Genomic DNA, 23,606 nt, shown 5'->3' on the forward strand with positions numbered 1-23,606 from the left:
TTCATTAACCCCTTCCCAACATCCGCTGTAATACTACGGCGGACACCGGGTATTTAATTATGGCGGCCGCCCGGGAGTCAGGCGGCCGCCATAGCTGCCGGGTGTCTACTGTTTTACACAGTAGACACCCAGCGCTGATGCCTCCGGTCGGTGGAGGACCAATCAGAGGCATTAACCCCTCCGATGCTTCAGTCTGACTGAGGCGCCATTTTCCCGGTGATCGTCAGTGCCTGGAGTATGCTCCAGGGCCAACGTCACATTGGCATTATAGCCGGGAGCCTTGTAAAGGCTCCCCGCCCAGTCTGCAGTGATTTTCTTTTGCAGGCTGCTCTATGCAGCCTGCAAAAGAAATGACAATTTTTTGCAATGTATTGCAATGCATTAGCATTTTAATGCATTGCATTAGTGATCAGACCCCCTGGGGTTCAAGACCCCCTAGGGGGTATAATAAATGCAAAAAAAAAAAACTGTTAATTTTTTTTCCCAGTACATTGTAAGGAATAAATAATGGTGGCATCATGAAGAAAAAAAATTTCCCGCAAACATTAAGACCTCATATGGCTCTGAGAGCGAAGATATAAAAAAGTTATGGGGTTTGGAAGGAGGGGAGTCCAAAACGAAAACGAAAATCAATTGGCGGGAAGGGGTTAAACAAAAAAGACCAAAGGGACTGCATTGAGAATATTGATGTCCATTGAGTATCCATTATTTCACTTATATTTGCAGAACGTTTTTGTTCATGATTTCAGGCGGACTCAGTGGTGACGGTGAACTGTGAACCCCTCAGACACTGCAGATTTATCGGTAGCTGAAACTAATGGCATCAATATTTCTGCAACAGGGGAAGATAAAGGCATAGCTGAAAGTACGCTGGACTCAATGCATCATCAGCATCGCTATGGCTTACAACACTCCTTACCTTAGAGGACATGAAAGGTCCTCTTTTCAATGAATTCACCCAATGTGTTTTTGGCACAAAAAAATTGTAGTGTATGGGAAAAAATAAAAATGTTGTTTGATGTTAGTTGATGCAATTTCCACTTCATTACGACCTAGAAATAGGCAAGATACACATACAGTACAGTATTTCTACGAAAACTGTTTTTATGTAGACTTAAAGTGACCATCTGACCGAAATAAAAAAAAAAATCACATTGGCTTCAACTGGTATAAATGGAAAAAAAAAAACTTATCCTCCATCCCAGTTTTGGCAGCCTGGTCAATGCTGTTACTGGTCCTTGATGATGTCTTCTTATATTCTGTGACGTTCCATTGCTGTTCAGTTCCTTAATACAGCCAGCCACTGGTCTCAGTAGTGACCTGTGCAAGAATCAATCATTGGTGAGGTCAGTGATAGGCTGCAATGGTGAACTGAATAGAAACAGAATATCACAAGAAGACGTCATCCAGCCGAGATGACCCAACTACCAGTCTGACTTCCATGATGTAATTAGGATGTCAGTGTCTCAAGTATGCACACCAATAGAGGGACCGAGAATGTGCAAGTCTATCTTCCATGATGTAATTAGAAAGATAGAGTCTCAGTCAAACAAACCTATAGCGGGCGCTCTCTTTAACATCATGCCAACCTTCTCAGAGGCCTTTGTTTGCAATGATGTTGGGTTATACCAGATACAGTCTTCTCAGCCAAGGACAGCCGTTGCTGTGTATTTGCATCTCATCAGCTTGGCGCAGAGAGGACTGATCTGGCAGAGGTGAGAGGCTTAGACAGGGTTGAGGGGATATCGTCACGCCATAAGGAGAGAACCACCATTAAGGTGTGTGGAGTCTTATTAAGCCATGAGCGCTCCACTGTGCAAAGGAACATGGGAAGAATATGCAAATCTGACTTCCATGATGTAATTAGGATGTCAGTGCCTTAAGTATGCACACCAATGTGTCACATTCTCAGTCAGCGCCCTCTATTGGTATTGCATACTTGAAGCACTGACATCCTAATTACATCATGGAAGTCAGATTTGCATATTCTTCCCATGTTCCTTTGCACATTGGAGCGCTCATGGCTTAATAAGACTCCACACATCTTAATGGTGGTTCTCTCCTTATGGAGTGACGATATCCCCCCAACTACCAGTGGAATGGATGACCTGTAAATGCTGAGTTCACTTATACTCTTTAAACTAGATGAAAACCTCTTTAAGTCAAATTAATTTAAGAATAATTTTTGTTGTCTATTTTGATGTGTTTACAAGTAAGGAAACAAGTTAATTAATTTTATAAGTCTAAGTGAATCCGAAAGGTTAAAATGGCGGCAATGGAAAGACGGTTAAATGACCTTTGAAATAAGATCTGGTGAATAAGTGTTTCAAAAGATGCAAAGAATTCAATAACAGTGACTCAGAGCAAATACGTGTTGGAAATGGTGTCTAAGGAGGTGAGAAACAATCCGAATCTCTCAGTTATTTATTATCTATCGTGCATATTATACAACAACATTACTCAGCATGAGACAAAGGCGTAAGATCTTTCACATATTACATGGCATTGCTCCAGGCTTCATTTCTACTGCGTCGAATTCCTTTGCAGTTTTTGGGCTCGGAGATTCAGTTTCAACCATTAAATATTATTCTGTGTAGTAGGACAGGAATTATCGGAATTAGTAAGAGGCAGAGGGCACTGGCTAGGCTAAGGGCTCTATTATTAGCTAGACAACTCATTACATGTAATAGGAAAGAAAATGTCCTTCAGCTTTGAAGCCTAGGTTAGAACTACGAATCTACTTATAAGTGCGGAAAAATGTCTGCTCACGAGTATAAATTCTTAATCTTTCTGCTTGACTGTAGAGGCAAAAACGTGTGAAATATATAAATTGAACAGATTTATAATGCGTTTTTCCGTTCTTCTGATGGGTTGGTTTGACATAGGTCGGGGTCTGGGACTGGGTGTTATAAGATGTGCTATGTATTACTTTTACATGAATGAAATCATTCTAAAAAATGAAAAAGTAAATTGAGAGAATGATAAAAAGTTATTGGTTTACAGTATATTTCTAAAATGGATTCTGTCAATCCTTGGCTCTTGTTTGTCTGTTCAGGTCTTGTTTTAATGTTTCCATTTATAAATGTATAGAAACTAATATAGATAAGACTATAAATAATACATAATATTCATATTAAAAATAGCCCTTTTGCCAACCCAAGAGCACTGGAAGAACATTAACTAATACAATGATTGTTCTAAGTAAATCCCTTACCTATTAGGGTGGGTTCACACTGGCATTAACATTGTCCGTTGCTGTCATCTGTCATGGGATGAAAGCAACAGACATTAAATGACAGATGCAGATGGAGCCCCCTCCATCTGTGTCCGTTCCTATTGACACGAATGTAGATTTTTCTTCCCTCATGTTTTCTACTTTTCGGATGGAAGAAAAAGTCGTACATGAAAATGTGAAGAGACACAAATTGAGGGGGCTCTATCTATGTCCTTTTACTTTGCTGCAGTTAATGTCCGTTGCTGTCATCTTATCATGACAACTAATAAGAAATCACCTAATTTTAATTTGGTTGCAGCAAGATACCGGTATTTTTTAATGCCTTTACACCTTATATGTACTGTATCCACACCCAATGTGCAGTATTTTATTGTAGAGTATCTTGGGAAAAAGCCTTTGGAATGTACAGTAGTATTGTATGTATAAAATAAAAAGTTTTATATTATCTTGCAAGTGTTAAAAATGTATTAAAGACAGATTATTTATTATGCTTACTTATATAGCGCCATCATATTCCACAGCGCTTTACAGATATTGTCAGTCACTGTCCCATATAGGGCTCACAATCTACATTCCCTATTAGTATGTCTTTGGTGTGTGGGAGGAAACCAGAGTACCCGGAGGAAACCCACGCAAACACGGGGAGAACATACAAACTCCTTGCAGATGTTGTCCTTGGCATGATTTGATCCTAGGACTCCAGCGCTGCAAGGCTGCAGTGCTAACCACTGAGCCACCATGCTGCCCAATACACAATCCCTCCTACAACACATTCGTGTCAGATTATCTAAATTATAACCACCCGCAGTGCACAAATATCTGCTCAGAATAATTTTAATAGCACTTTGAATTTGTAGATATTTCTCAGTTCCTTATGATTAGCATGGTTTGTAACGGGATCTTCTCCAAGTGACCATTACATTTCAGTCAGAGGTAAAGCCAATTTCCCGATGTCATGTACAGTGCAGTGCAAAAGTTTTAGGCACGTGTGGGAAAAATTCGGCAAAGTAAGACTGCTTTCAAACCTAAAAAAAAATTATAAGCTTGATTTTTTCAGTTAACAAAAGAAATAATGAATGAACAGAAGACACAAATCAAAATCAAATCTAAATCAAATCAATGAACGCCAGAAGGCTCCATCTGCATCTGTCACTATATTGATGTTAATGTCCGTTGCTTTCATCCTATGACCACTGAGTGCAATGTGTATTTGAACAACAGTATGAACATCCCCTTACTTTATAGAATTTTTCCTACACCTGCCTAAAATATTTGCACAGCACTGTAGGTCACCTTTTATTCCAACAGTTTGTTCTTTTATCTTCTACTTTTACTTTGCTTTTCTAGACTTTACTATTATCACGACGGTAAATACTGTTATTCACGTAGTAAATATTCTAACTAGATGTAATATTTTTGTCTCTTCCAATAGCCAGAGGAGCTGACTAATATCCTGGAGATCAGCAACATTGTCTTCACTAGTATGTTTGCTCTGGAAATGATGCTGAAACTTTCTGCCTTTGGTCTTTTCGACTATCTGAGAAACCCGTATAACATCTTTGATGGCATCATAGTCATTATCAGGTATTGCAGATCTTATTTCACACTTATTTCCCAGCTTCAGGAACAATTTCCCTAATGTGTTGTTATATGTAATTCTAGAAGCAAGGTAATCATCTCCAGGATTAATGTAATCAGTCAGGGTACCTGCTGCTAAAACCTGCCAAGGTGCCGCCATGCTGCTTTCTTCTGTTATATTGATTGGCTTTCCGTGAATATTAGTCTCTATGTAGTAAAATGCTGTCCCCACTGTGTACAGATAATGCAAATGAATTTGTACATTAGTATTGTCTGTAGTTGGAGCAATTGGATACATTAATATTACTGATTTACTTATGTTTAGTCGTTTTTCCTACTCCTTTTACAAGACTTGGGTTTTAGGGCTTATGCCCATGCATGTTATAAGGATCAATGTTTTTCAGGTTGCTCTCATAGATTAGTATGGGACCATTCTGTATTTCAATGTACCTCCAATTTAAATATATATATATATATATATATATATATATATATATATATATATGTAAAAGGACTGTCCAAGCTAAAAAATATTGATGGTCTGTTCCAATATCCAACTAGTGATGGTCTGACACCCAGGACCTTCATGGATTAGTCGGCTTTCCCGTTATGTGCCCCTGGCAAAGTGCTATCAGTGCCATTACCGTAGCTCTTCAGTGTCAGAAGGGCGTTTCTGACAGTCTGTGATGAACTCTGAACTGTGAGGAACGCCCCCCCCCCCAACAGTACTTGTCCATAGACTAGTACTGTGGGGGCGTTACTCACCGCTCAGCGTCATGGCTGGGTGGCGAGGAAATCCCCCTCTCTGTCAGTACAGCTCTACTATCTCTACTGTCCCGACTCTACTGTCAGGAGGGGTGTTCCTCATAGACCGTCAGAAACACCCTTCTGACTGTGAAGAGATATGGTTATAGCATCGATAGCTCTTCCCCAGTGGCACATAATGGGAAAGCCGATAGTACGCTGAATTCAGTACATAAAACAGCAGGTGCCTGAGAACCTAAAAGGTCCTCTTCATGTAAATGTGAGCTGATCTGTAGTAACATGGTATGGCCACGGCACAGAGAATGGCGCTGTCTTTTTCCTGCTTCACTCTGTGTCAGGTGCTGAGACCAGCTGATCGGTATGGGTATTGTGTGTTGAATCCTCATGATCTGATATTGATATTCTTATCTCAGGAAATCCCTTTAACATCGATGTTATAGTTGTATCGAAAAGTCCATCAGATAATGGACAACCATCGGATGCTATGGTTCTGTATATCTGACTGCTGTATAGTTATTTCTCTTGCTTCTGTCTTGAGAGCTTTTCCTGCCTCTCACTGAATGTTGCTGTATATGGGGTACGGGCTGTGTAACATGTAGAGAAAATGAGGGAAGGGTCACTTTAACCAGTTATATCTCAGACATTATAAAATGTACAATTTTGCTTGTGTCATATAATACAGGATATCCATATGCAGTTGTATAATCTATATGATATAAAAATTCCAATCCCGACTGTGTTTTCAACCAGTGATATTTCTGGAAATAATTTATATACTATTGCAGCCTCAGTGTCAAATGGAAGAAGAGAATGTTCTCTTTCATATGACACAAAAAGCAAGTTTGTCTGTTTTATAATTTCCGAGATATAACTGTTTGAATTGACCCCCACCACCTCATTTTCTCTATATTTTACACAGTAACATTCGGTGAGAGGCAAGAACAGTTCTCAATACAGAAACAAGGGGAAGAGTGAAAAAAATGCAGGATTTCACAGAAAGGATCCACAATGTGTTAATAAAGTATATTATAAAATGTATTAATGACACAAATACTGACAGAAAATCAAGAGTTGTCGGAAAGTTTAGTTACGCTTTAAAGTTACTTGCAGGACCAGCCAGTGAGTGGTTGCAAAGGGTGGTAGACCCAAGTTAAACTTGCACTAGTGCTTATGAGTAGAGATGAGCGAGTAGTACTCGATCAAGTAGGTATTCGATCGAATACTACGGTATTCAAAATACTTGTACTCGATTGAGTACCACTCACTATTCGAATGTAAAAGTTCGATGCAGAACCAGCATTGATTGGCCGAATGCTATACAGTCGGCCAATCAACGCTGGTTCTTCTCCTACCTTTAGAAGTCTTCTCTGTGCAGCGTCTCCATGGCGTCTTCCGGCTCTGAATTCACTCTGCCAGGCATCGGGCCTGGGCAGAGCTGACTGCGCATGTCCCCTTGTTCTGTGGGGATGCGCAGTCGGCTCTGCCCAGGCCCGATGCCTTGGCAGAATGAATTCAGAGCCGGAAGATGCCGCGGGGACGCTGCAAGGAGAAGACTTCTCAGAGGATCCAGCCCGACCCTCACTCGTGGACTTGGTAAGTATAATTTGATCGAATGTTGCCTACCCCTGAAACGAGCATTTTCCCCCCATAGACTATAATGGGGTTAGATTTTCGATTTGAGTAGTCGAATATTGAGGGGCTACTCGAAACGAATATCGAACCTCGAACATTTTACTGTTCGAACATCTCTACCTATGAGCCCTTAGTTATGCTCCTCTGGATTTCTTCTGGATGGGTCTAACCCTATCTACAGCTCACAACTACCTTCTGTTCTTTCCATATAATTGATACAATTATGTTCCCACAAGCCGCATTGTGTGCTCTTTTCTGCCAGAAATTCTTTGGGCCACTGTGATCATATCTGACTTTTCCATTTGCTGTTCTGGACTTATCTTTTTCTGTCACTTGTTTGCTTTACCATGTTTTAGCTTTCATGTATTCTGTTATCCTTCTTGTTGCAGTCATTCGCTATCACTGCCTTCATCATTTTCCTTCCGCCATTCCCTGTAATTAGATGTTTTCACACTTAGAACAAGACCCTTAAAACCTAGAAGAAGCCATGTTGAAGAACAGAGTTTTTCGCTATGAAATATGTATAAGTAGGAATCATTAGGTCTTTTTTCTCTATAATCATCATTTACAATTCATATTCCCCAACATTATTAATATCTACAGCATGTTTAATCGGCCATTGCTGAAATAACTTTCTTCTTTCACTCGCTGGTCTCGAATCACCGTAATTACTGAGTTAGTATATCATCCAAGCAGAATTTAGGAAGGAGTCTTGAGTTGAGGGATGTCTATTGATTTCTTTTCTAGAGTAATCATCCCATTTTCTGCTAATTGCTCCTAATAACCGCTGGTATCTTTTCCCCAGTGTCTGGGAGATTATAGGGCAGAACGATGGTGGGCTGTCAGTTTTGAGAACTTTTCGCCTCCTACGGGTGCTGAAACTTGTGCGATTTATGCCTGCGCTGAGAAGGCAGCTGGTGGTCCTAATGAAGACAATGGACAATGTGGCTACGTTCTGCATGCTACTTATGCTCTTCATCTTCATTTTCAGGTAAAAAATAATCAGATTTATATAAAATATCCATCATAGGAATACTCAACTGATTTCAGTAAAGGTCCACAGAGCATCAAGTGAAGGTCCAAACTGAACAACAACTGAATGGATGCAATAATTATATATGTTAAGATGTTTCTAACTCTGCTCAGTCATGCATATGCCATCTTTGACCCCATGTAGTCCCTTTGTGCCCCGTACAGTAATAATCCCCCTATGTATCATACGGTAATGAATCCTCCTTAGAGTATGTCAGTTTTTCTGATGGCTTCATTTCATGGTTCATCATAAAAGCTGCCATGTTAATAGACCTATTCACTCCCACTGTTTTTCATTGTCATGTGAGGTAGGCCTAAGGCTACATTCAGACAACTGAGGTGCAAAACAGCTGTGAAAAATGGACATTTTGCACCGGAAGAGCACCCGTTTTCATGGATGTATGGAGGGATCTGTGAAAACAGAGAAAAATAGAACATGACCTATATTTTGACAGTCCATGACAATGGTCATGTGAGTAGACATTGAATTCAATGCTGCCATGTGCCATCCATTAAAAAAAAAAAAAAAAAAAAACAGACGTCACATACCGATTAATCACTTTTATGACAATTTAGCTTAAAACTATACCTAGGGCTAAGGCTCCACATTGAAGAAACACAGATTTATTGGGGTAGATTTTGCTGCGTTTTTTAAAGCCAAAACCAGGAGTGGATTGAGCAGACCACATATAGGCTACATATATTCCCAACAAAGCAATTTAGACAGAACATTATACTTATAGAGGTTGTCCGGGCAAAAAAATTGTTATTAAAAAAGGCCAGTGAAGTTGAAAAAAAAAATAAAATCATACTCATCTGTCCCCATGGCTCTGGTGTCTTCCTCGTGTGGTCCGGTCCTTCTGCTGGGCTGTTTTCTCAAAGTGAATCTCCTTGTTGACTGTGATGTCCCAGATCCCTTCTGCTGAAGCCGCTGATTGGCCTCAGTGGTCATGTGGTCGCGGCTTCAGCGGCATGAGGAAGAAACCCCCAGATGTCACAGGTAGTGACATCACATGCCATTCACTGAGGCCGCTGATTGGCCTCAATGTTAAAGTGCGGAGGAGACTTCTGCTGGAAGATAACAATGGACCAGGGAAAGGTGATTTTTTTATTTATTTTTTTTTTTTACCTCTACCAGGCTATTTAAAATTTTTGCCCAGGCAACCCCTTTAACAACCAGAATCTAAATGATACAAAATAAGACTGGACGCATGCTTGAAACGCCATCACACCCGATATTTCTTTTCATGATATCAAGTGCCATGAGGTGTAGATTTAATCTAACTAGATGAACATGTAAGTCTTAGGTTTCTATCTCTCCCCATTGCCGAAGAGGCTTTACACATGAAGAATGCAGTAGATAGATAGATAGATAGATAGATAGATAGATAGATAGATATTAGTAAGCAATGTATCATGGCATCATGAGTATAATAACATCATCTTTCTCTTCCATGCAGCATACTTGGGATGCATATTTTTGGATGTAAATTTAGTCTTAGAACAGACTCCGGAGATACTGTACCTGACCGGAAAAACTTTGACTCTTTGCTGTGGGCCATTGTTACCGTCTTTCAGGTTTGTCTGTTGACTTCTTTGTACATTGTATCACTAGTATTTTGCCTGTGTTATGCTCTACATATGGATTATATCTATGCTTGATTATATCTTTGCTTACAACCCATCAATTTTACGTTGTCAAGCAGTACATCCTTAGCAACCAGCCCGTCTCAGACTCGGTTTTCCGCTTTAAGAGCGCAGTGCCTCTCATTACCAATACTCTGTCCTTATCTCCTTAGTCAGCTGTAGAGATGTGTTAGATGTACTGCTGCCAGAAATGAGTCTAACTTGCATAACTTTCACTATTTGTAGAAATGATAATCTTCTGCCTGTAACATGCCGTATAATCAGGTGAATATGGAGAGGTGTGCTTTCTAGCCCCCCATTGCTTTATTTTTTGTTCTTGCAGCAGGAGTCTGACACACAGAAATTGCAGCATCCTCCACCTCCGCCCCATCTTTCTCTTCTTCCCTGTTTCTAAACTTTGACAACCTACAGACAGGCTGCTGTTATAAAATTACGGACTACTACTTGGCTTAGACTACTTATAGGGGATTATACTCCTTACCTTTACATCAAACTGTGGGTGTTACCCTTAAACCGGGGACCCATGGGCCGGAATCACTGCGTTTTACAGTAACTGCAAAGTGGTTGGGATTCATGAGAATCCCATGCCCACTTTGCATTTAAAACCGCAGTGCGGATACCTTGCGATTTCCAAAACTAGTGCGGTTTTGGAAATCGCAGCATGTCAATTATATCTACAGAAACGCCAGCGGCTTTTCCGTAGATATAATTGTAACAGAAAGGGTGCGTTCACACGGAGTGATGTGGCACGTATACGGCGTGTGAGACTTTGAGCGCCGGGATCGTATACGCCGTGTTATTTTGCGGCCGTGATTTTGCTCCCAGAAGAGAGTTTTTGAAAACCCCTGAGATATATTTATTATTTGACTTCCTTTCTAAATACAAATTGCCAAATAATGAACAGTAGCACACATTGACTAAATGATATTTATATAAGATCCATTGCAAAGTAATAAGAAAATTGCCCACATTCTGAAATAGGGTACACTTAGGCCGTCACAGAATTGTCAAAGAGGCTTATAATGGATGATAAACCTGATGCATCTGTATACTGTCTAGTCTAAGTTTATGCCACCTATTTACTAGCTGTCTTTGGTGCAATTTGCTACATTTTGGTGCATTTGTCTCCCACACTCATGAGCAAACACTCCAACTATTCCAACATATCTTTATTTTGATTGACGCTGACCCTTTCTAGATCTGCTCACCGGGATAAGAATGATTTGCGCCATGAAATTTTTAAAGTCCTCTCTTGACAATGCTATGGACCGATGCAGTATGGGAACTCTAGAATACATATTTGCTTACTCAAACATGATGGGGTGTGTAGAGTGTGCCTAGTGTTACCATCATCCCCTCCCCCATTGCATCCTCCTTTGCCTTATTGTTCCCTGATGTGGTTAGATCTTACGATATTGGATCATCCAGGTGCAGGGCCCATAAGATGGGCATAGTGTTCTTTGACTAATAAAGTTCTAACTATTCCATGAAATACAGATCCTGCCATTTTGTGCACACATCGTCCAATACCCTTCCCCTTCTTATGGGCCCTGCACCCAGCTGGTACAATATTGTATTGCTATACACAGCCTAGTGTGCCGTAAAGTCACTGTCACCATAACATTAGGTTTAAGTGAATGCAGATTGGTTGTTGTGACTACTCACAACTAGAGATGAGCGAACAGTGTTCTATTGAACACATGTTCGATCGGATATCAGGCTGTTCGATGTGTTCGATTCGAATCGAACATCACGTGGCAAACTCCAAAAAAATGTGATTCCCCTCCCACCTTCCCTGGCGCTTTTTTTGCACCAATAACAGCGCAGGGGAGGTGGGACAGGAACTACGACACCGGAGGCATAGAAAAAAATCGGAAAAAGTCATTGGCTGCCGAAATCAGGTGACCTCCATTTTAGACGAATAGTGGATTTCAAATCCGGGTCATATGAGAATGTGAACTTTGTGACTAAGAGACAGGGATAGCTGTACAGGTAGGGTAAGCTAGGGATAACCTTTATTTAGGTAGGAATGTTATTAAAAATAACTTTTTGGGGCTCTATCAGGTGTGTAATTGTGATTTTTGTGGCATAAACTTTTTCCAATAGGAATGCATTGGACAGCGCTGATTGGCCAGAGTACGGAACTCGACCAATCAGCGCTGGCTCTGCTGGAGGAGGCGGAGTCTAAGATCGCTCCACACCAGTCTCCATTCAGGTCCGACCTTAGACTCCACCTCCTCCGGCAGAGCCAGCGCTGATTGGCCGAAGGCTGGCCAATGCATTCCTATGCGAATGCAGAGACTTAGCAGTGCTGAGCCAGTTCTGCTCAACTACACATCTGATGCAAACTCGGCACTGCTACATCAGATGTAGCAATCTGATGTAGCAGAGCCGAGGGTGCACTAGAACCCCTGTGCAAACTCAGCTCACGCTAATAGAATGCATTGGCCAGCGCTGATTGGCCAATGCATTCTATTAGCTAAGCACACACATTCAGCTCTACTTCATCGGGCTAATAGAATGCATTGGCCAATGCATTGGCGCGCTCTGCGCGCCGCGGCAAATTTGGCTCCACCCACTTTTGTTGATTCCACCCATTCTCATTCATTTATCATGTGCTCCCACACAGTACAATCCTCCTACAGTCACCCGTAAATTATATGCCCCCCCTCCATCTCTACCCCAGTTTCATATACACCCTTCCTTTGCCCCCAGTTTCATGTCCCCCCTCAATCTCTGTCCCCAGTTTCATCACGTTCTCCCCCTTCATCTGCCCACAGTTTCATGTCCCCCATCTCTGCCCCAGTGTCATGCTGTTCTCTCCCCACCCCCTTCATCTGCCCCAGTGTCATGCCGTTCCCCCCTCCCCTTCATTTGCCCCCCAGTTTCATTGGGCCCCCTCCATCTTTGTCCCCAGTTTCATGCCGTTCTCTCCCCACCACCTTCATGTTCTCCAGTGTCATGCCGTTCCCCCCCTCCCCTTCATTTGCCCCCCAGTTTCATGGGCCCCCTTCATTATGTTCCACCTTTATATTTAATACAAAACAAACACTTATACTCACCTTCCATCACTCACCTTCCATCGATCCCCCGATGCTCCTCTCTCCAGTCACATACGCAATTAAAGCAGGAGCTGTGAGTTCAGCTCCTGCTTAGCTGCGGCCCGGCTTGCGTGTGTATGCGTGATGACGTCATCGCGCCTACACACGCAAGCCGGGCCGGAGCTTTAAAGTAGGAGCTGAACTCACAGCTCCTGCTTTAATCACGTATGTATTCCAGCTCATCGGCGGACGGACGCCGATGAGCTGAAATCGTGACAGGCAAGTTCCGGGGGGCCCCCAGAGGCTCTGTGGGCCCCGGCACTTGCCCGACTATGCCGTGCGCTGACGCCGGCCCTGAATGGGGGCCATTCGCATGACCAATATTTTGATGGACCGTTACCACAGACCGTGACATTATAGGTCATGCTCTATTTTTGCCCATTTTCACGGATCCAGCCATTCACTGTAATGTAGGCAGGATCCATTTTCCCCAGCCATTTTCACCCCATGGTCATGTGAATGTAGGCTAAGGCTAAATGTCACAACAATATAAAAAAAACTATGTGTGTGGATCCAACTTTAGCGGCACCTTTGTACAATTTTTTTCCATCATTCTTATTTTTTAAAGCCATTTTTTGTATGTTTTGGAATTTTTTTTAAATTCTTTTTGTAATTTTGACACATTTTTTATGTATGTTTTTACTGGCATAGAAAAAATAGGAAAAGAATGGAGTAGCCCATAAAAATACCATATGTAGAGCATGCTATTTAAAAAAAAAAATTGCGTTAAGACAACAAAAAAAGGAATAAAAACGGTGTATGTACCGTATTTTTCGGACTATAAGACGCACTTTTTTTCCCCCAAATTTGGGGGGAAAAGAAGGGTGCGTCTTATAGTCCGAATGTGGCGCCTGGCACCCGCTGAACTAGAGAGGCGGAAGCCGGAAAGGGATAGATGCCGGGGCCTGAGACATCGCTGTGCTCCTCTGCCCTGCATGAAGCCAGCAGCGGGAGGAGTGATGCTATTCTGCTCCTCCGTCCCCCCGCCGCTGGCTTCATGCAGGGCAGAGGAGCGCAGCGATGTCTCAGGCCCGGCACCTGTGCCAGCGTCTATCCCTCGCCGGCACCCGCCTCTCTAGTACAGCGGATGCCGGGTCAGTATCAGTGGCCCCTTCTCCCCTGGGGCTGGTCCCCACCGGCCCCGTACCTGTGAAGTTGCAGGCCGGCTCCTGCGCGGCGATATCGCAGGAGCCGACCTGTTCAGGTGACAGCCGGGAGCCTAATGAGGCTCCCCGGCCTGTCACGGCTATATTAGTATTGCGGCTGGTCTCTATGACCAGCCGTAATACTAATAGACAGAATGTCCCATAGACGGCAATACAGTTGTATTGCCGTCTATGGGACTTGCAATCAAGTGACCGCAGGCTCAAGCCCCCGGGGGGGAATAAAATAGTAAAAAAAAAAAAAAGCTTTAAAAATATAAATAAAAGTTCTAAATCACCTCCTGTCCCTAGAAAAAAAAAAATATATATATATATATATATATATATATATATATATATATATATATATATATCATAAACCACCGGGTTTTTTTTCAATACAAGGTGATCTAAGCAATAGATATTCCCCAAAATGGTATAACTAAAAAGTACAGCTGGCCCCACAAAAAAAAACACTCTATGCATCCCCGTACAGCTGCAGGGTCACCTGTCAATGTGGCCTTGCAGCTGTTGCGAAACTACAACTCTCATATATTAAATATTTTACCATTTTTTGCTTCAAAATTTTTTTTCCCTATTTTCCTCCTCTAAAACCTAGGTGCGTCTTATAATCCAGTCCAATCCAATCTTATAGTCCGAAAAATACGGTATTCATACTGTATAACAAAAAAGTCACAAAAATCACAATACTATTCGGTGTGCAAATCCAACCTATAAAAAGTATAACAAAAGAAATGTAACTCATCACAATTTGTAGCTGATTCTTCTCCTACTTCTCACAGATCACTATGGGCTACGTCTTGAGACTTTCGGAGTGTACCCAGGACCACTACTGTTTTTGCTCTTCTAGCAGTTTTCCTGTGTTTGTGATTCTATATCCGTCACTGAATGTATTTTTATACTGCACCATTTATGTGAAATAGCATTGAATGCGTGAAATTCTGTGCATATTAATATACGCCTGAGAGGTTTCGAAGCCTACATAAAATCAGGGAGATGTATGGAAGCAGGAGGTGGTTAACAGCCCATGGAAGAGAATATTGTGTAAATGTGAAGCCATGAGCGCAATAAAGCTGAAGCTTGAATATAAGGAGCTTTGTGCTAGGAGACGTAGCCCACAAATGAGATGAAGTCAGAATTACTGGTGTAATACAAGATGAAACAGGAAAATGGTAGATTCTCCAGCCGGGCAGAAGTGTTGTAAGAAAGTGGGTGGAAGTGATCTGTCCATTGATATAGAATTCCCAGTACTGCATATTGATTGCTTTACCTTTTACTTTACAAGAAGTGACTATCGTATCCACATTTCTGAAGACTGGAGAACTTTCTTTAACATTTATAGCAAAGGAAACAGACAGACAAAAGAGAGTAGATTTCTATAGATGAATCCATCACTTAATGGTGGGAATTCCCACTTAGCTATGGATCTTAAAGTCCCACAAAAATTTTATATTCTGGCCTGTAGGTTTCAAAGCACCAAACGGTACTGATTCTGGCCTGTAGGTTTGAAGGCACCTTGAAATAAAGTAAATGGCTCTCAAGATCATAGACACTTACAGGATATATCTAGATTTCCCAAAAGCACTTTGGGGCCAAATTACTATGATGGTATTTTTTATGCCACTTTTCAGATTTGGCTTATTTTTTACTTGTATGTTGTTTTCTGTTAAATTTACTTCAATGACTCACACTGGTTCATCAATTTGTTGCAATAGTCCAGGGAGACGGGGTCTGAGTTCACTAAGGATTTAGGACGCAGTTTTTCAAGCCAAGTAGGATGAGCTGGCACAAAACTTTTAGGACTTTTTAAGACATTGCAAGTTATAAATTAGGCTTACGCTAGACTCACACCTGCATTCGGGTTTCCATTCTTTGGGTCTGCTTGAGCACCGGATAATGGAAACCCAACCTGCTTAAAAAGCAGTTACCTGTGGAAACCCATGGATGCCATAAACTGTAATGGGAGTCTGCTGGGTTTCTTCACGAAATAGGCTTATAGAACTTTTCTCTCCATGTTTTTAAGCAGAATGGGGCAAATCCCAGAACGGCAATGGGCGTAGATGTGACCTCAGTCTTATACCTATGCACCATGTAAACGTTACACATTCATTAGGTGCAGAGAATTATAAAAATACATAAAAACTGAAAAAAAAATCACAAAAAGCACCACAATTCAAGTGCAAATGGAATAAATAATCAGATTCTCCATATTTCTCTTGAACCAATGACTGAAACAATTCATTCTTAAATAGCCAATACTCAAGTGAAATCTTCAACAAGTTTATTACAATTAAAATGGCTATTAAAAATGATAAAATAAAATCTTGACATATTATATAATATCGCACTTCACTTGAAGGCTATTCTAGGGATTGAACAGTCTAATATGTTTGTGGGTGTTCTGGATATCCTACAAGTTATATGAATAGGGATATATTGTATATGGCTATGTACAATAGATATGTTACAATATAAACCAGGTTAAACCAGGGCAATTGTACAACTTTAGATGAATGCTTCTTCTTTATAATTTTATCGGATTAGTGCCGATATCTGGGATCAGACTGTTCAGACAAGAATAAGAAGGGAAACCCCTGAGTCTCTGTGTGAATGAAGAGGTAGTGCACATGGATGACTGATGCTTTAGGACTGATAGAGTGCTATACGCACATTTAGGCTAAGGCTCCACATAGTGAATTGCAGCTAAAGAAAACACTCCAGTAAATAAAAGCAATATTTTTAATGGCTGTTCCATTGCATTTTACAGTTTTACATCAATTTTTGAAAATGCTGCTTATAAGGGAAGTTGAAGATCCTTACATTTCCACCACTACATACCAATTATTTTCCCCATGGATAAATCTACTGTAGTAATTGTGAGCCAACAGCCACATTGCTAATTCTCTTCTGTGTTTTCTTAGTATTATCAACAGGAGCAATGCCTAAAGCAATTCCACAGGGTAGACTCTAGAGGCTCACGTTTACTTTTTATCTAGCCAGAGCTGATACTGTATAAAGTTTGGATAGAAGTGACTATTACTTTAAACTGGTAGTCAGGAGTACATGTACCTCTCTGCAATATCCTGTGCTTAGTGTCAAAAATGGGATCAGATCCTGTCCTGGAAGATCATAAAGGCCTATTCAAAAGAAAGTCTTTCCTGATTATATAGAGATATAATATGGCCATGTGTATGACCTGTAATTGTGTGTTCATTTGTATATGTCCAACAATATCCAGGGTTAAGGGGATGTCGTCACTCCATAGGGAGAGACCACCATATAGGTGTGTAGAGTCTTATTAAGCCATGAGCACTCCACTGCAAAGGAACATGGGAAGAATATGCAAATCTGACTTCCATGATGTAATTAGGATGCCAGTGCCTCATTCTCAGTCAGCGCCCTCTATTGGTGTGCATACTTGAGGCACTGGCATCCTAATTACATCATGGAAGTCAGATATGCATATTCTTCCCATGCAACAATATCCAATAACTTAGGCATTGGTTACAGCCTTGAGGGGCATTGTTATTCTATCGCTGGTATGACTTTCTGGGCCATTCCCAAAATCTATCTTGTGGATGTGCAGCTGTGACAAATGTGCTATTTTAGACAATTACAAAAGCCCACATGTTTCATACGACCTCTGAGACACTCACAGAACATTCTGTACATGATTACAAATGCCCAGAAGTAATGAGTCCCTGGAAACTGATTCAGATATTGGCTGCTGAGCATCATTTACATCTCATACCTAGAGGTTTACCAACTGGTAGGATGCCAAATGTGAATTTAGCATATTAACGTTGTATTATAAAATGTAAACAAATTCTGTCTAGTTTAGTTTTTTTTATATATTGTATTACTGTATTCGATTTTTAGATTTTCTATATATTTGATTCTATATTTTCTCTTTGCTTAGAAATACTTTGGTAAGGGTTACCATTCTATTGAAAATTCTAAAACTTGTAACTGCTTCATCTTCTTAAAAAAAATTAATTTATGAATGTGAGTGTCAGGATTCTCTATCCGGCTGCTGCATTCTTAACATTACCATACCAACCTGGTAAGCTTTTGCAGTTTCAGAGGCTTTCTGGCTTGGTCCAGTTAGCAGCTGAGGAGGCCTATAGACCCTGCCCTCCAGAGACAACAGCCGACTAATTTAGTTTGCTTCCTAGTTTGGCTCTCCATTTTGTCTGAGTATTCCTGTTTACTTTCTGACCTCTGTTTTGCTCCCTGGATTCCCTATTTGCCTCCTGATTCTGCTTTGACGTTGGCTTGTTTCCCAGATATTGTTTTCATCTCCTGTTTCTGTTTCGTAAGTCCTCTCCTGGTTTTGACCCTGCTTGTATGTCTTCTCCTAGTAAGTTTTAGTGTACTTTGTGTTGGTCTCTGTAGCAGTGCATTTATTTTTAGTACATTTATCTGTTTGGTGACAATTTGGATTCCCAGATTCAGCACAAGTCCAACTCTCTTTGTGTTGAGCTATGGTGAAGGTGTCTGGGGTTCTGTCTTGGCTCGCAGAGGTGTGTTGTCTCTACTGCTTGCAGTTATCAGCCAATTCCCTGCTATTGCTTTTATTGTGGCCTTGCATCAACAGTCTAATCACAACAGTGAGCCTCTTCTAGATTTTGGCCACTTTTCACCAGTTTTTATTAGTGAAAAACAAGCAAGAGAGAATAACTCATTTTAAGAAAATAGAAAAAACATACTGTAGATTTAACAGGGAAAATAAAATATGGATATTCATTTGACAGATTTCCACTAGGACTTCAGTCAAGCCATGAATAATGATATTTCATCTTCAATATTGATGCTTTACTTTTGCACCCAAAATGATAATGCAAGTATTGTAGCATTCCTGGTTCTGCTAAAAACAAAATAAACTGGAGATTTGAATACAAGTAGCCCCATGGTCATCGGATGGGACACCAATCTGGGACAACTAAAAAATATTAAAAAATAAAATTCAAAGAAAAAAATGTTTCCAAAATCATTTGAGTTACCCACGTTAGGAAAAACAGTCTTTGAACTTTGCACCTAATCTCCTTCATTTACTAAAATCACTTGACTAGGGAATACATTTGTCCCAGTAAAGACCCATGCAATACACAGATGCTGCAATATAGTAGATAATAATGACCACAAAAATCTTCTTATTAACATATGTATAATGTTAACATTGATCCAAATTACTAGAATATGCAATGTAGCAGAACATTACAAACATCTAATATTCTAAATAATCCCGAAAGGAAGCATTTATGGGTAATTGGCCAGGCATTACCAAACAGTATAATCCACAGTCACTCGAATATCATGCTTTGATGACAAATTTGCCAAAGGAATTGCACCTCCACATTCTCTCACACGCTAGTCCCCTTGGAGAACAAGAGACCATTTCTCATAAAAGTTGATGGTACTCTCATTTACTTGGTAGACTTTTTCACTTTCACCAAGTTACCTGTATTATTTTAAACTAATTCTGCATTCTCAGTATATATATATATATATATATATATATATATATATATATATATATATATATATATATATAATTAATATAAAGTGTTTTGTAACACCAAAGCCATGCAATGATGTGCAGTCAGTTTCTTCTGGGCTAAAGCTATCATTTTGACATCATAGTTGCCACCAATACATGATATCGGTGCCAGGTGTGGACAGGTTAATGTATGCTTGATCCTCAGCTGAGGACTTTTGCAAAAACCCTTCAGGCTTAGTTTTGTTCAGCTATGGATTTATTGAATATCTGAGGTTGTCATGTAGGCCAGGTGTAATTTTTGATTAGATGTGTATATTCCTATTCATATTCCTATATCTCCTAGGCTTAGGGGCTTATTAACACAGATGTGTCATGTTCATTGTGGGGAAGGTAGCTCAGTAGCAGCAATGCTGACCCAATCAGACAGAAATTGGAGATAGGTAGGTAACTATCAGGGACATATTTAAAATTTTACTTTTATTGATATGTATTAAAAACTATACTTAGTACAAGACAACATAACAAAAATGTGGTATAAAATACCCCAAAATTCACAAAGATAATGATTATGTGCAACCACCTAGCCTGTGGGGGAGTGGGACACAACGTCCTCCACAATCGTTTATTTACCCCACTAGTGTTACACTTCTTATCTTTGTTGTGGATAATGGGTTAAAGAGCAGGGCTGGAAAAACGTGTGCTATAGCCGCCTATGTTATCTTTAGAGTACTGGCTGGCAAATAACTCCACTGCTATAGATTTTTCCTTCCCATAAGCTGGAGCTACAGTTAATAATTCATTTTGTTAAAACACTGAAGCTCTCTGCTGTGCAATAAAGTGCCTACAAAAGAGGACTTGTTAGCAGGCTGGTATACAGAGTAACCGGATAGTAACACCTATCTAAGGCTAAAGTAGTTATACAGGTAGAGCTGCTCTGCTGCTGATAAATCACATGCAGCTCAGGCAGCTCAATTCCCCTTGCCTGCTTTAGGGCTAAAACAATAGCCGAGATTATCTTAATCTTAGCCTGCGTTTCAACATACTAACACTCTCCCTGTCAGCATGAATCATCAGAGGCTTTTGTTGTGCACAGGAGATTAACTGACCACTATCTAAATCACATTAGCGTCTTATGATATGACTCCCGTTTCCCCCATGGCATTGATGTTTAGCCATAGGGGGGCGCGGGAGAATGCTGAGTTTAAATGTGCAAAGCCACACCCCCTAGCAGACGCTATAACCAATCAGCGTGTGCAAAGCAGACCCATAGTTCTAACGGCCGGCATGTGACGTTGTGTCTTTACTGCACATGTGCAGGCGAGCACCACTCAGAAGCCGGAGGTGTGTCCTTACTCAATACGGCCGACTCCGCCCCAAGCTCCCTGCACATTCAATGACATCAGCTAGGTGAGAACTGCCAGAAAGACCATTTATGATAACTCCCCAACTCCGCCCCCCTGCAGTTCAAATACACAATTGTTACAAAGGAAATGTCTATACAGGTGAGTATATGACCTGATGAATATATAAAACACCATGACTATATGACAGAACACTGGGATCCCCTCCCAGAGGGGGACTCACTCAGCACAGCATCCTGGTACCAGCTTAACAGGGATACTGCACAGGGAAAACAGATGACTACACCTCATGCATAACCCCTATCAAGAACTATAGAACCATACTACCATAGCTGTAACCATAACTATTACCACTGTACACCACCATCCAAGATCTTAAAAGGTTGTAAATAGGGTAAGTCACCAAGCATAAAATCCCACATATGGAAATGGTAAACTGAACCCAAGTTTAAATAAAACAGGCAAACGAGATGCCATCATTAAGACCCCACGGTTTCACAGTCTTTAACGTAAAGGTCCATCTAGCCTCCCGCTGCAGGAGCTTTTTATCAAAATCTCCCCCCCGAGAAGATGGATGGACCAGTTCCACTCCCTGGAATTTTACAATGGACACATCTCCACCATGTTTTTCACATATATGACGTGCCAAAGGGGTGTCTTCGCCTCTAGAGATATCATTTATGTGCTCACGAATCCTTCTGCGGAACTCGCGAATGGTTTTACCCACGTATTGCGTTCCGCAGGCGGAGCAGCTGGCCAGATAAATAACTCCTCGTGTCTTACAATTTATGAAATTTTTATTAGTATATTCCATATTTGTCGAATTACTCCTAAAGGTCTTGCCAGGTACGATTGATGCGCATGCCCGACAGGATCCGCAGGAAAAAGTCCCCACCAGACCCTGAGCATGCCTCCCTAGCCAGTTATCATTTACAAGGGGTGCTAGATGACTCTTCACCAATCTGTCCTTGAGGTTAGGACCCCTCCTATATGTGACAAGCGGATAGTCATTAATCTGGGGACCAATGTCTGGGTCTGATTTAAGAATTTCCCAAGTGTTTTTTAAAACATCCACCACTTCTCGATTTGCGGAATCAAATGTTGCGATAATTCGCATATCTGCCGTTTTATCCCTTTCCACTGGTTTGAGCAGAGATGTTCTGTCACGTAACAGGGCATCTTGGTAAGCTTTGCGCAGAACCCCATCCGGGTACCCCCTGCATTGGAATCTCCTACGTAAATCGCTGGCTGCCACTTCATAGTCTGCTACATTTGTGCAGTTTCTGCGCAACCGCAAAAATTGGCCCTTTGGAATTCCGCGGCGCAGTGGGAGGGGATGGCAACTCTGCCAATTTAACAGGGAATTGGTAGATGTTTCCTTCCTGTAGATCGTGGTCCCCAATCTACCCGATGGTGACTTAAAGATAGTGAGATCTAAAAAGGTGATTGAGTGCTCCTTGATCTCTGAGGTAAAAAATAAACCCAGATGGTTAACATTAAACTCTCTCACAAACTCCCCAAAATCCTCTCTTGTTCCTCCCCAGACCAACAGAACATCATCGATGTATCTGACCCAAAATAAAATTGATGATGCCCACCTTTCCATTTCATCACCAAAGACCACCTCCCTCTCCCACCAGCCCAGGTACAAATTAGCATAGGCCGGGGCACATGGACTCCCCATGGCCACACCCCTGAGCTGGTGGAAGAAGAGGCGGTCAAAAAGAAAAGTGTTACGGGTCAGAACGAACTGGAGGAGATCCACTATTAGAGAGTTATGGGCAGAGAAAAACGTACCTCTGGATCGTAGAAAGCCCTCCACAGCCCCACACCCCGTGTCATGGGGTATGGAGCTGTAGAGGGCCTCCACATCCAAACTAGCCAGGAATGCCTCAGGTGGCACCACCAGATCTTCCAATCTACGCAAAACATCAGTGGTGTCTTGTACGTATGAGGGCAAGGCTAAAACAAAGGGTCTGAGAATCTCATCAATGTAATACGAAATATTCTGAGTGACGCTATTAATTCCTGCCACTATGGGTCGGCCTTTTAAAGGTACTAGACCTTTGTGCACTTTTGGGAATGCATAAAACGTCGGTCTTACAGGATGCCTTGGTAACAGGAAATTGAGATCAAAAATAGATCAAAATAGAGTATTTCTCCATTCTAATAATCCATGGAAAGTGAATGGGCATCTGTGTATGCCATTAAAATCAATGGGTGCGCATTTAGTCTATGTATGAATAAGCCCTTTTTCAGTGGTATTTAATGCAACATAAGAATAAATAGAAGAATAGAAATGTCTTCTCAATAAATCGCTTCCATTGTTAAATGTTGAATAAAATATGATTGTTGTTTGTGGACGACATTTAACTTGCCATTTTCTCAAGTTTGTTGTTTTATATCTTTTGCTATTCGTCTTACCTATGGTGTACAGGGGTAATTTACCAAATGAGTTTACTGCAACAGTTTAATTACTAGTATTGTCTAGATTGTTCATATATTCTGGATGTACTGTTCTAATTCATTAAATCTGCATTAACGAACATTGTAAATGAATTAAATTTCTGTTGGCAGATTTCAACAGCTGTT

The 23,606-nt window shown here is 41.0% G+C and overlaps 1 protein-coding gene across 2 annotated transcripts in view; it reads left to right on the top strand.

The window, feature by feature from the left end:
• Positions 1-23,606, top strand: part of CACNA1I (calcium voltage-gated channel subunit alpha1 I) — a 269,848-nt gene that overhangs the window by 153,209 nt on the left and 93,033 nt on the right. For both annotated transcript variants that reach the window (XM_075286787.1, XM_075286788.1), the window contains exons 9-11: positions 4,668-4,819; positions 8,016-8,201; positions 9,703-9,820. In XM_075286787.1, the coding sequence (XP_075142888.1) occupies positions 4,668-4,819; positions 8,016-8,201; positions 9,703-9,820 (456 nt within the window). The remainder of the gene's footprint in view (positions 1-4,667; positions 4,820-8,015; positions 8,202-9,702; positions 9,821-23,606) is intronic.

Source organism: Leptodactylus fuscus, chromosome 9 (assembly GCF_031893055.1).
Source record: "Leptodactylus fuscus isolate aLepFus1 chromosome 9, aLepFus1.hap2, whole genome shotgun sequence".
Classification (NCBI taxonomy): domain Eukaryota; kingdom Metazoa; phylum Chordata; class Amphibia; order Anura; family Leptodactylidae; genus Leptodactylus; species Leptodactylus fuscus.